The sequence below is a fragment of the Octopus sinensis genome, linkage group LG12 (assembly GCF_006345805.1).
Source record: "Octopus sinensis linkage group LG12, ASM634580v1, whole genome shotgun sequence".
NCBI lineage: Eukaryota > Metazoa > Mollusca > Cephalopoda > Octopoda > Octopodidae > Octopus > Octopus sinensis.
The window spans coordinates 68,146,961-68,161,160 of record NC_043008.1 but is presented as its reverse complement, the minus strand read 5'-3'; the positions used below and the strand labels follow the sequence as shown (position 1 = coordinate 68,161,160).

Below are 14,200 nucleotides of genomic sequence, written 5' to 3'. Positions count from 1 at the left end.
CAATGCAGTGGAAGCACCGTGACTCACCCCCTCCAAAGAAGGCAAGGGTGCAGCCCTCCACTGGCAAGGTCATACTCACAGTATTCTGGGACCAGGACGGAGTAGTGATGACAGATTTCCTGGCAAAGGGTACCACAATTGCAGGAGCCTATTATGCTTCACTTTTGAGGAAATTAAGAGAAGTTATCAAAATCAAGAGGCGGGGCAAGATCAGCAAAGGCATCCTCCTCCTGCAGGACAACGCTCCGGTCCACAACTCACTTGTCGCCAGATCAGAAGCACAGGCGTATGGCTATGAACTCCTCCCCCATCCCCCTACTTTCCTGACCTTGCACCCTCTGATTTTCACCTCTTCCCAGTCATGAAGTTGTTTTTGAAAGGAAAGCGTTTCCCAGATGATGCAGCCTTGATTTCTGAAGTCACGTTCAGGTTGGAGGACCAAGCTGGGGTCTTCTACAAAAACGGTCTCCAGAGCTGCATCAAACAATGGGAGAAATGCGTAACTCTGGGTGGTTCCTATGTAGAAAAAGACTAATAACTATGCCAAGTTTCGTTGCTCTACTGCTATGGGAAGTGGGTCAGGGGCATTACTTATTGAACGCCTCTCATAACAATTATTTCTTTTTCACAGCTGGATGGATGCTCCTTCATACCACTAACCACTCAACTGTGAAACAGGGAAATAGAGCATGGTTTTTGTTCAGTCAGGTAAAGTAGAGTAAGCAACACAATGACTTTAGTAAAATTTGACATGAACAACAACAACAACAGCAGCAGCAACAGCACAAGCAGCCACTACTGCTGTCATCACCACCAATTTACATCTATCTTCCATACTGGCATAGGTTGATGGGTCATAGCTGCTCTCTAAGTGAATCACAGAATTAGGATCAAGTTTGTAAGTTTCACTTTATTCTTGGCAGTTTCTACAGCTAGATGTTTTCCCTAACACCCGGAGGTTCTACAGAGTGCATTGGGTACATTTTATCATAACACCATACCAGAGAGGTTGTTCACATCTCTGACAAGTAAGAGGTCCTCTTAGCCCCAACACATAATAAACATAGTGTATTAGGTCCATTTTATCACAGCACCAGTACAAAACAGGACAGCCACAACTTTGACACCACCAAAGACTTAACTGAGTCATAATACTACACACACACATGCACACCAATGCTACCTACAATGTTAGTGATTGAAAAATCTATTCTGAACGTGTATCTATAATGTTGAAAAACAGCCAAGTTTAAAAGTATTTTCATTTGCTATAAAAATTGAATTTAGTGAAAAGAAATGGTGACACTTGATACCTGAATGCTGGAAAACTGAGAAATCAAAACTTTATATATCAATGTTTTTTTTTGTATTTTGTCCATGACATACAAGTAGTGATACAAATACCTTGTTACCGTAAAAAATGTAATCATATAAAGGTGCTATGAACAAAGATGCAGTGGTCAAAAAGTAGTATACAAAGCTTTAAAAAATAGAGAGAGAGAGATACTCTTTATCTCTTTACTTGTTTCAGTCATTTGACCGTGGCCATGCTGGAGCACCGCTTTTAGTCGAGCAAATCGACCCCAGGACTTATTCTTAGTAAGCTTAGTACTTATTCTATCGGTTTCTTGCTGAACCGCTAAGTTATGGGGACGTAAACGCATCAGCATCAGCTGTCAAGCGATGTTGGGGGGACAAACACAGACACACAAACATATACACACACACATACACATATATATATATACATACATATATACGATGGGCTTCGTTTCCGTCTACCAAATCCATTCACAAGACTTTAGTTGGCCCAAGGTGCCACACAGTGGGACTGAACCCGGAACCATGTGGTTGGTAAGCAAGCTACTTACCACACAGCCACTCCTACGCCTGTGAACACTTCTTAACAAAATATTGATAAACAGGGCTGGTTTTAAGCATAATAGACAGATTTGTTCAAATCGGGTCCTGTGCACACACTCGAGTAAAGGATGCTATGATGAATTTATAGTATATCATTGCGGCTAATGGTGGAGCCTTGAGCCCTCAATGCTTTCTTGGCTGGGATTGGTATACTATATGAAGCATATAACATCAATCTTCAGCTTTTGTGGAGTAGAAAGCTGATCAGGCCCCACACCTAGTGCCAGCCCTGCTACTAAATAACCATTGAACAAAATAGGCTACGAACCCTTAAATGCCAAGCTATTAAACTGCCATTAAATGAAAGAGGCTGTGGGCACTTTCTTACACACCAAGTTACAAAACAGCCATTGAATAAATGAGTCTGGTGTTTAAGACCAAGCCATTAAATAAATCCCTAAATTTCAAACATCAACTAAAAAGTGATCAGTGGCTTCCCACAAATGTGATGGTCACAGTATTATCTTCTTATACAGCATAACATTCTTACTAAAACAGTATACAACACCACACACAGGAAAGACAAAATACTTCTGTCTTTGAATACTTTCACAAGTTTCATCACAGGGAATTTTGGTGGGAAATTCCCATCAAAACTTCCAGCAAACACAACAGATCTGGCACAACTGTAATACATGCTGCAAGAAACTTGTTCTGCTCTTTTCCACATCAGATCAACATTGCCTGTACGGATGAATAAGTGTGCTACACATCAGGTTTTGAAATGATTGCAGAGCAACATGAAATGAAGTGTTCTGCTCAAGAACACAATGCACTGCCCAATCTGGAAACTGAAACCATGAGCTAGTGATCATGAGTGCAACACCCTAACCTCTAGGCCATATGCTTTCACTAATATCATTATCATCATCACCAACAGTTTCTTTTAACTCTAGTCTATGCCCCACTCAGTTGAGGAGTCTTATATTGGGGGTACCTGCAAACTTCCCCAGTGATATAAAATGTAGCCAGTACACTCTGGTGAGTGGCTGGCATTGGAAGGGTATCCACCTCGAGAAACCATGCCAAAATAGACAGAACCTGGCAGAATCCTCTGGCAAGTCTCCTCTTGTCAAACCATCCAACTCATGCCAGCATGGGAGAAAGGACATTAAATGATGATGATAATAATGTGTGTGTGAGTGTGTGTGTATATATATATATATATATATATATATATATACTCTTTTACTTGTTTCAGTCATTTGACTGTGGCCATGCTAGAGCACCACCTTTAATCGAGCAACTCGACCCCGGGACTTATTCTTTTGTAAGCCCAGTACTTATTCTATCGGTCTCTTTTGCCGAACCGCTAAGTAACAGGGACATAAACACACCAGCATTGGTTGTCAAGCAATGCTAGGGGGACAAACACAGACACACACACATATATATATACATATATATGACAGGCTTCTTTCAGTTTCCGTCTACCAAATCCACTCACAAGGCTTTGGTTGGCCCGAGGCTATAGTAGAAGACACTTGCCCAAGGTGCCACGCAGTGGGACTGAACCCAGAACCATGTGGTTGGTAAACAAGCTACTTACCATACAGCCACTCCTGCGCCTAATATATATATATATATATATATATATATATATATATATATATACACACACACACACACACACACATACATACACATACATATCTATACTCATTCATACATACTTATCAGTGGAATTAATAACAATCAAATTTTAATATAAAACTTATATTAGTTGCATAACAGATGTGTTTTACATCAATTATATAACTTTAATATTAAAAAACTGCATGCTCTGTCTTGAGGTACCAGGCATCACTCCTTACACATAGACACACACACATGCACACACAATGACAAACACATGCACAGACATCCAATTTCCATCCACTAAACACCTGGCACCATACCTGACCTATATATAATATCATATGTCAGAAAGGCTTCTGTAAAAGTGTCTGTGTGGGGAGTGTTAGAGGTAGTGAATGGTGAGGCTTTGTTCACCAAACACATACTGAATGTTCTTTCTCCTGAAAAAAGATATTTCTTTACACATGTGGAAAATTAAACACAGGATTATGTGAATTCTACAACACCACTGCTACAGTTTATAGTAGTGAATTATACCCGGATGTGTAAGAACCTATTTACAGAAAGGCGCGAAATCTATGACTGAGTATTAAATGTCCTCTCCATTGACATAATACAATATCTGTAACAACATAGAGTTCATCAAAATACAAATACAATGGCTGTCCTCTCATTTAACAAGTATGACCATCAAAGATAGATAATAATATATTGTGATCGCATGAATGGTTGTGTAGTTAAGAAATTCAATTTACAGCCAAGTGGTTCTTGGTTCAGTTCCACTGTGTGGTACCTTGGACAAGCGTCTACTGTTATAGCCCCAGGCCAGCTATATATATATATACACATACTCTTTACTCTTTTACTTGTTTCAGTCATTCGACTGCGGCCATGCTGGAGCACCGCCTTTAGTCAAGCAAATCGACCCCGGGACTTATTCTTTGTAAGCCCAGTACTTATTCTATCGGTCTCTTTTGCCGAACCGCTAAGTGACGGGGACGTAAACACACCAGCATCGGTTGTCAAGCAATGCTAGGGGGACAAACACAGACACACAAACACACATACATATATATACATATATACGACGGGTTTCTTTCAGTTTCCGTCTACCAAATCCACTCACAAGGCATTGGTCAGCCCGGGGCTATAGCAGAAGATACTTGCCCAAGATGCCACGCAGGGGGACTGAACCCAGAACCATGTAGTTGGTTAGCAAGCTACTTACCACACAGCCACTCCTGCGCCTGTACATACATATATATACATACATACATATATATATATATATATATATATATATATATATATATACATATATATATACACACAATATATATATATATATATATTATATATATATATATATATATATAATATATATATATATATATATATATACACACACACATATATGCATATACATACACACACACATACACATATAATATAAATATATAACTGTTCTGAGGCCATTACTGTTCATAATACTTAGACATGCCCACAGTCACTCAGACAGCCACTGTCACTAGCTATGCCGATGATACAAAATTATATCACAAGCGATAAAAAACCAAGATGGTGTCACAAGCTTACAGCGGGACCTAAATTCAATATACAAGTGGGCCAAAATAAACAATATGCGGTTTAATGCTGGAAAATTTCAAGCACTGCACTATCAACTCACAAATACAGTACAATCTACATTTATAGGACCTGAAGGCACTACACTCCCAGATCCACAAGCAGTGAAAGACTTGGGGATCAGTATGTGCAATGAGGCATCATTTCATATGCACATTACCAAGATGGCAGCAAAGAGCAGACAACTAGCAGGGTGGATACTGAGGCCCTTCAAGATAAGAGACCAAGAAACTATGTTGACCCTGTGGAGAACCTTTGTTCTCAGTCACTTGGACTGCTGCTCCCAGTTGTGGTCACCACATAGGGCCAAACTAACAGCAGAGCTTGAAGCAGTCCAATGCCACTACACTAAAAAGGTTGAAACATTACAGTGGATGAGCTACAGGGATAGGCTGAGAAAACTGCAACTTTACTCTCTGGAATGAAGGCGTGAGAAATATGCAATAATATACATATGGAAAATCGTAGAAGGGCTAGTACTTTACTTTGACATTGAGTGTTATACAAATGCCAGAACTGGCCGTCATTTTATTGTACCAAAAGTACCATCCACTCCATCTAAATTCAGTACCAGATGTTGCAATAGTCAAGGGTTCAAAGGCCCACAGCTCTTCAATGCCCTACTGCAAAAATTAAGAAATCTGCATAAGGTGGAAATAGATGTCTTCAAAAAGGAACTCGACATCCTCCTCTCCACAATACCAGATGAACCAACAGCCCGACATGAGGTACATGTATATGTATATATATCTATATATATATATATATATATTAGCCTGCTTGCTTAGCCAGCAGGGTGGCGTCATTTGAAGGCTAAAACAATGCGAACGCATTGTGACCAGCGATGTGTAACACCATCTGATGGTCTGGTCGGTCACGTGATCACGTGATATTTTATATATATATATATATGTGTGTGTGTGTGTGTGTGTGTGTGTGTGTGTGTGTGTGTGTATGTGCTTGTGTGTCTGTGTTTGTCTCCCCATGGATGCGTGCATGTTTGTGGGTATGTATATATTACATGATTACATGTACATGTAAATGTGTATGGTTGCAAATATATGTGGGTGAGTGAGCATATGCATATAGGCACATGTATATGACAATGATGATGATATATATATATATTTAAAGCCAGTCACCACATCTATATGTAATTGAAAAGGGGTTAAGAATCCATACAAATCAAATGTTGTAGTTAAAAAATAAAGGTAGAATTGGCACGAACGTATGTTTGAATATTGTTTTATATTTGTTACATTGTGTGACTTTTATAAAACATTACCAGTTTCAATGTCTATGTCTACCATATCAAATATTAAGAACTGAAAGTCAAAAATTAAGGTAACAGTTTGTTCTCACAAAACATGAGAACAAACTGTTTTTGATTTCCAATTCTTTCTTATTCCCTAATTTTTGACTTTCATTTCTTAATCTATATTAATAAAGGCGAAATTCTGCCTGTCCATCTGGGACCCCTGCATCTACACAGACATATTATGCCTTTTTGGAATCAGGATGATCTAGGGATTGAAAATCTGCCTTTCAATTGGTCCTTGAACATCCAACATTGGGATCTAATTTTGCATTTGGGTTGCTATTTCTAGCAAGTAAAGCTTGGCTGATTCATGCCATCTTGGTTGGAATTTGTCAGATGACACTACAGCTCAAGAGGGAGATAAATGACATTCGCTTCATTAATTTTATGTAGAGATAACGACTTTGGGAACAGTTCCAACAGTTGGAATTCAACTAGTGGTTACATTACAGAATTAAATCTCATCCATCCTTAACTCCTGGTCAAACATCACTGGGGCATATAGTCATTATAGACGTATTATAATCATGCTATTTAGCTCTCATTACTTTTGGGCCACAGGCCCAATTAGCCCACTGCAGAAGCTGCATGGATTGCAGCTTTTAAGCTAGTATAAGACAGACATACACATTGAAACCTGTAATATTTTATAAAAGTCATTCAATGTAACAAACATAAAACAATCTTTAAGTATATATATATATATCAAAAGAGAGAGAGCAGCAGAGACAGAGAGAGTGAAAGTGAGAGAGAGAGAGAGAGAGAGAGAGAGACAGACAGACAGAGCTAAGAAACAACTTACACTTTTCTTTGGTCGTGATTTCACGCGTGGAACTGTAAATACTGTTGTGTGTTCTGCAAACCGAACGCTATCAGTCGAGTCAACTGTGGCATACTGAGAACTGCATTTTGTGGTGGGAACAAAGTTGCAATTCGCTGTCAAGTCATTTTCACCTTGGCCTTCTCCTCCTCCTCCAACTCCATCTCCTTGCCCAGCTTCTTCTCCTAAGTTAAATTTCACGTATGTATCTGTGGTATTGTTTTGCTCATCTTCTGCGTTTGTTGTTTCAGACGGGAGAAGCAGTGGTAATTCACTGCCCGTGTCCTCAAACACCTTGTCATCTTGTAGGAGAGCAGAGTCTTCTTGGTTGAATTCTGTAGAGTCGAGCAAGCAAACATCTTCGACAGTACTGCAAATGAGACAAAATTTCAACACATCAGTTTTAAATATAAAAAAATAAAAAATAAAAACTTCATATTTATTTTAGTTCAATATGAGAAACAGTTTGAAAAATTGTTCTGGGAAGGGCTGGTGAATGTAAGATTGAAAAGACTGTTTAATTTTGTAGAGGGAAATATTAAAAGGTCTTCTTAAAGTTGTTGGATTGGTTTACCAAGTGCCTTACATATTACACTGGATGTATTTATCATGGTATTGGGCACTTGTAAGGTTGCCTAGTAACTCTCCTCAAGACTGACAGGGAAAACAGGAGAAAGGGTAAGAGATTAAAGTATGATAGGGCAAGGGTAGTTGTGGAGAGACTAAGAGATATAGTATTAGAGAAAGGAGTAATAGGAGGAAGCGAGTCAGAGAATGAAAAGGATGGTGGGGTGGATTGAGAAGATCAAGATTCAGTGGAGCCTTAAATTATACATGGGTAAGGCAGAAGGAGTGATGTGTAAGAGAGAAATAAAAATCTTAGGGAAAAGGATGAGGAACCAGAGTGTATTCCAAAAGTAACTTGTCCAAGAAAGTAAGCCCATATCACCAAACATTTCTTGTTCTCTTTATGCATTATGTCTTTCTCTCAACTCATACTCTTGCAACCTACCTACACATGTCATTTCTCCCATCATTCTCCTGCCTACTGTATTATTATTATTATTCTCTTGCTGCTCTTCACCCTATTGTACTGCCAATCAGCACCTACTCCCCCTTAACCTTCCCAACTGATGTATCATTGATTACTCCTCCACCATTCATTACATGCATTCCATACCCTTCTCAATCTCCAGTCATCATCTACACACCCCTACATTTCATCTGATACAAATTTATTGACCTTCACTCTACCTGCCTAGTAGTCCTCAGGCTCAGTGGATCCTGACAAACCATTACCCCCCCCCCCCTCCACCTGCCATTACCAGTGGCTTCTAGATCTATCTATCTATCTTCTTTTTCTTTACACTTACCTTTCTGTTGCTTTTTCCCATCAACCCTTTTCACTTAACTATCTCTATCTTTTTCTCTATATCTCCTGCCATTCTATCTATCATTCTATTTATTTACATTTCTACCTCTCTGTCTGTCCCTTCTTAATTTTTTTTGCTTACCTTTCTATTTCTTTGTCTGTCAGCCATTTTCACTTAATATTTGTTTCTATTTTTACCCCTGTTCACAAGCTCTTTCCATGCTTGTCCCTTTTTTTTATCTTTCTATTATTGTTTCATTCTGTATCCATTCTTTCTTCATATCTGTTTAGCTCTAACTTTCTACCTATTCCTTTTTTTCAATTTGTCCTACTGTTTTTTTCTATATATGGTACTTCTTCTCTCTCTTGCAGTCTCTGTCTTTCTGTCAGCCCACAATTACCCATTTCTTCTCTCCTCTCCCAAAAGGCACCACGTAAATGAATATGGTAGACAGAAACTATTTGAAAGCTCAAGATGTACACACACACACACACACAAATAATATAACATGAGGATGGAAGATACTAGCTTGAAGTTGCTGAGTTTACATTCATACACCATCATATTATTTCTATATAAGTGAATATTTTTCAGCAACAACTGTATGTGGGTGTTTCATCGGGTGGAATGTAATCAAGCCCTGGAAAACATCTTGTTTTGGAATAACGCAGTAGCCAAATAACAATATAAAAGCTCTTAAATGCATGCTACAACATTATTACTTGAAATAGTGTACATGTGTGTGTACGCGTGTGCATGCACACATTTGTGTTTGTCCACTCTGTTTGAAAATCTGTGTGGGTTTGTTTACAGTCATTTAGCAGTTCAGCAAAAGACTAAACCCTTGAAGACAGTGGCCCAGCATGGCCACAGCTCAAGGACTAAAACAAGTAAAAGATGAGAGATTCATGCCTTTCCTAAGGGTAATAGGTGAGGGAAGCAAAAGAGATCTGATGAATGGAGGACAGAAAGATGTTGGATTATCTAGAGGATTATACATGAAGCTTAGGGCAACAAATGAGTATATATATACACACATGATTAGGAGTTATTCAGGCCCTTTCCTAGTGAAAAAGATACATTTCATTACAGTGCCTTCTTAATATTAATTAATTTTTTTCCATGTTAGGCTCTGACTGAAATGAAATGGAAGGCCCAGGAGAGGAATTGGTGAATGAGATGTTAACAAATGTAGCAAAAATAAAGCCCGAGTTAATTAATGGTATTTATCTCCCTTTCTGTGAAGGATCTTTTAGATGGTTGTTAGAAATAGCAGCTGAATCATCCCTTATCATCTAATAAAAGGAAGGATACATTGGATAATGTAGTCTTATAAAAAATTGTGTCCATCAAAACAATGCAGCTAATATACCTTAGATCCTTTCAATGACAAACCACTAAATGGCTAAAATACAGCACAAATTAAAATGATTCTTTCGAAGTCAGGAATAAGTTAGTGGTATTTTCAGTCATATTTTTTTTTGTGTATATGTTTCATTTACATTTGAAGAGTAGAAATATATATTGTATTTGTAATTACGTATTTTCATCCTTAATATTTCGAAAATGAAAAACAATGCATCGCCCTGACTGGCCTCCGTGCCGGTGGCACGTAAAAAGCACCATCTGATCGTGGCCATTGCCAGCCTCGTCTGGCCTCCATGCCGGTGGAACGTAATAAGCACCATCTGATCGTGGCCGTTTGCCAGCCTCGTCTGGCACCTGTACCGGTGGCACGTAAAAAGCACCCACTACACTCACAGAGTGGCGTTAGGAAGGGCATCCAGCTGTAGAAACATTGCCAGATCAGACTGGGCCTGGTGCAGCTTTCTGGCTTCCCAGACCCCAGTTGAACCGTCCAACCCATGCTAGCATGGAAAGCAGATGTTAAACGATGATGATATATATATATATATGTGAGGGCGTGTGGCTTAGTGGTTAGGGCATTCGGCTCATGATCGTAAGGTTGTGAGTTCGATTCCCGGCGACGCGTTGTGTCCTTGAGCAAGACACTTTATTTCACGTTGCTCCAGTCCACTCAGCTGGCAAAAATGAGTTGTACTTGTATTTCAAAGGGTCAGCCTTGTCACTCTCTGTGTCACGCTGATTATCCCCGAGAACTAAGTTAAGGGTACACGTGTCTGTGGAATGCTCAGCCATTTGCACGTTAATTTCACGAGCAGGCTGTTCCGTTGATCGTATCAGCTGGGACCCTCGTCGTCGTAACCGGCGGAGTCTTTAGAATATATATATATAAAATTTAAAATGAGGGTGAGAAATTGGATATTAATTTAATTAACATCAATTTAACACCAGTGGTCTAGCATATTAAAATCTGAAAGTTCAGTAAATTGTATTATATACATATGAGAGGGATGACCTCTATGTGGACAACCCTTATGTTAAATTTTCCTTGAGAACATTTCTTAGTGGTAAGACCATAGCGGATCTACTTCTAGCATAAGGGTTGTCCACATATTGGTCATCCCTCTCATATGTGTGTGTGTGTATATATATATATATATATATATCTATACAATATGTTACATTACTCGGTAGTCAAGATAAAACTCTGAGTTTCAGATGCCGAAGTGGAAATCCACAACACCATCTCTTCGGTTATCTGGCTATTTGAAAACGTTATGAAAAAATACCGTTAAAAATGAAGGGAAATTACTCTGTTATAACTCTGCTTTGCCTGCGTACTTATACATCGCTCGCATTTTTTCGTCATAAAAATTATATAAAAATACATAAAAATATAAAAATATATAAAATCTTCTTGGGACATAACACAGAAAGCATGTTCTATCCGTTTTCTTTAGGGGACCAAAAACGTAACAGAAATTTAGTCACATGTGGGCATGATCCGAAAAGCTCTGTCCTTGTATTTAGACATGTGGTAGGGTCTAAGCTGCTTTTCCAGATAAGCCATCTCTCCATGTCGCATAAACCGCACCTTCCGCTGCCGTTAGTATAGGGCTTACATCTGGCCAAAATCTTCCATTGTATGTTATAATCGACACCTTTATCTCTTAAAGACCAAATATGATTGGATAATTGTGTCGCTTTTCTTTTGTTCCAGTGCCTAAAGCTCAAAGTGTGGTTATTGAACCTCGGTCAGGCCCACGTATTTCGTCGAAACGGTGTCTTTAGTGGTTATAGAGTTTACGGTAGCTTCATATATGATGGTCTTGGACATGCAAGCTCCATTTAGCGGGCACAATTCTTTATTCCTGCATGAACAGCTGTTTTCTTCTTGTGTTTTTTGTATGTTATGATTGATTATGTTTTTAAAATTGGTAGTTGAACTAAAACTAATTTTTAAATTGTGTCTATTGAAGAGTTTCCTATAAGCATGGTTAACTGGAAAATGTCTATCTATCAGTGCTAGGAAATATTTACCTATATTGAAGGCCACCTTGGGTGAGTAAGGGGGCGTAAATTTTTAACGGTATTTTTTCATAACGTTTTCAAATAGCCAGATAACCGAAGAGATGGTGTTGTGGATTTCCACTTCGGCATCTGAAACTGAGTTTTATCTTGACTACCGAGTAATGTAACATATTGTGTAGATAAATTTCCTCTATTTACATAATATTGAGGTCTCTTTCTTTCTTTTGTTATCTTACCATTTTATCAATATATATATATATATATATATATATGAGTAAATAAATGGACTTGAACGCAGGTGTTATTCAAATTCTTTTACTTTTGACATATGTTTCGAAGACAATATTGATTTTATTCCAAAAGAATAAAACTAATGTTGTCTTTTAAACATATGTCAAAAGTAAAAGAATTTGAATAACACTTGCGTTCAACTCCATTTATTTACTTATACTATACAAATTACTGCATATTGACCCGAGGTTTCTACCTTTGAATAGGTCGCTACATCTTTGTTACTTGTGTGAATTTTGCTACCCTGGGAACTGTTTACTGAAGTTTCCGTGGTAACTGTAAACAAAGGATAATTCATTCATCCATATATATATATATTTATATATATATATATTACAGATACATATGCAAATACATTCACATACCTACACACACATACAAGAAGGAACAAAAGCACATATACATATATACATGTGTAGCAGGCTTCTTTCAGTTTCCGTCTACCATAGATAGATAGATAGATATAGGAAGAGACCAAGGGATACAGCAGTTCTGATCCTTTAAACTAAACCGTCTCTGGTAAAAAAAAAAAAGTGGTTTGTTTTTTGCAAATTTTTAATTTTTGATTATCAAATGAGTACCTTCAAAGTTACACAGGACATACAGATTTCAGAAATAAGTCACATATACGTTTAATTTCGAAGTTACTGTCGATATAAATATGATAAATATATTGTATTGAGTTATTCTGTCATAGCTTCTTGTTTCTATAAAATAAATATGCGCATATATATATATATAGGTTCTACTTAAAAAGAGTGGTCCCGGTGCGCGCACTCGCACAAGCTAGTAGTGACTAGTCAATCCTTACTTTGTGTTTTTGTTTTATTTACTTTGTGTAAAAAAATTGCCATTTTTTCTAGCGGTGTCATATGAAATTGTCACCCATAATTATGACCCTAGAATCGATCTATTGCATTTCAATCTGTTTTAGAGTTAGGGTTAGGGGTGGGGGAAGGGTATCTTTTTTTCTTCATAAATGTAAATAAACCCAATGTGTTTCTTAAACGAGGGACATATTCATACGGCACAGAATGTTGTTTACCTCAATGGACGCCAGTGATTGATTAAAACTGCCGAAATGCAAGAAATTAAAGACGAAATATGTTACAAACTATCGAATTTTCTCAAGAAGGCCAAGAGAAAATGATGTTTTATAAACAGATTCTACCAGTATACGACGTTTAAAATTTTTTAGTTACCTAGAAATTATGTTAAAAACTGCCGTTCAAACCGAAAAGATCCAAAAATTATTTATTTTGTGTTTTATTTTGCTCGGTAGACGTTGTAAGATCGACTAGTCACGACTAGCCAGCGCGGATGCGGGAGTACGCGCACCGGGACCACTCATCTTAAGTAGTACCTATATATATATATGCATATCAGAATACTGATAGACTAAAGTCTACTAATTCATTAATTCATATGAACATTTGTTATGTACTTTTTGATGATAAGCCTAATGATGATGTACTCTGTGCAACTACGTTTGTGTGTGTGTTTATAAGCTGCTTGAACCAAAACTTTCGTTACACCGCCATATATGAAAATAAGACTGAACTATCTTGCAGTTTATTATTCTTTTGTACCTTTCTACTTCTCCTCTAACTCTAATAACGATCAAAATGAACTTATTTCATCCTTTCCGAGTATCAGCATCTCAATAATACAATGTCGATCGATGTTAATCGACTACAATTTCCATAGCTCGCTTGCTGACTACATAAATTGTTAAGAAGGCAGAAAGTGGAAAGAGCAACTCAAACTGCTTCGTCGAATTTACCTGAGCTACTTAATGTTTTGAATTCAAATCACATTCGGGTTCACTTTGCTCTTCATCCTTCGGACGCCGATAAA

The 14,200-nt window shown here is 37.9% G+C and overlaps 1 protein-coding gene across 1 annotated transcript in view; it reads right to left on the bottom strand.

Annotated features, from left to right (window-relative positions):
• Window positions 1-14,200, bottom strand: part of LOC115217990 (myogenesis-regulating glycosidase) — a 55,411-nt gene that overhangs the window by 13,592 nt on the left and 27,619 nt on the right. The window contains exon 2 of the mRNA XM_029787731.2: window positions 7,266-7,653. Within this exon, the coding sequence (XP_029643591.1) occupies window positions 7,266-7,653 (388 nt within the window). The remainder of the gene's footprint in view (window positions 1-7,265; window positions 7,654-14,200) is intronic.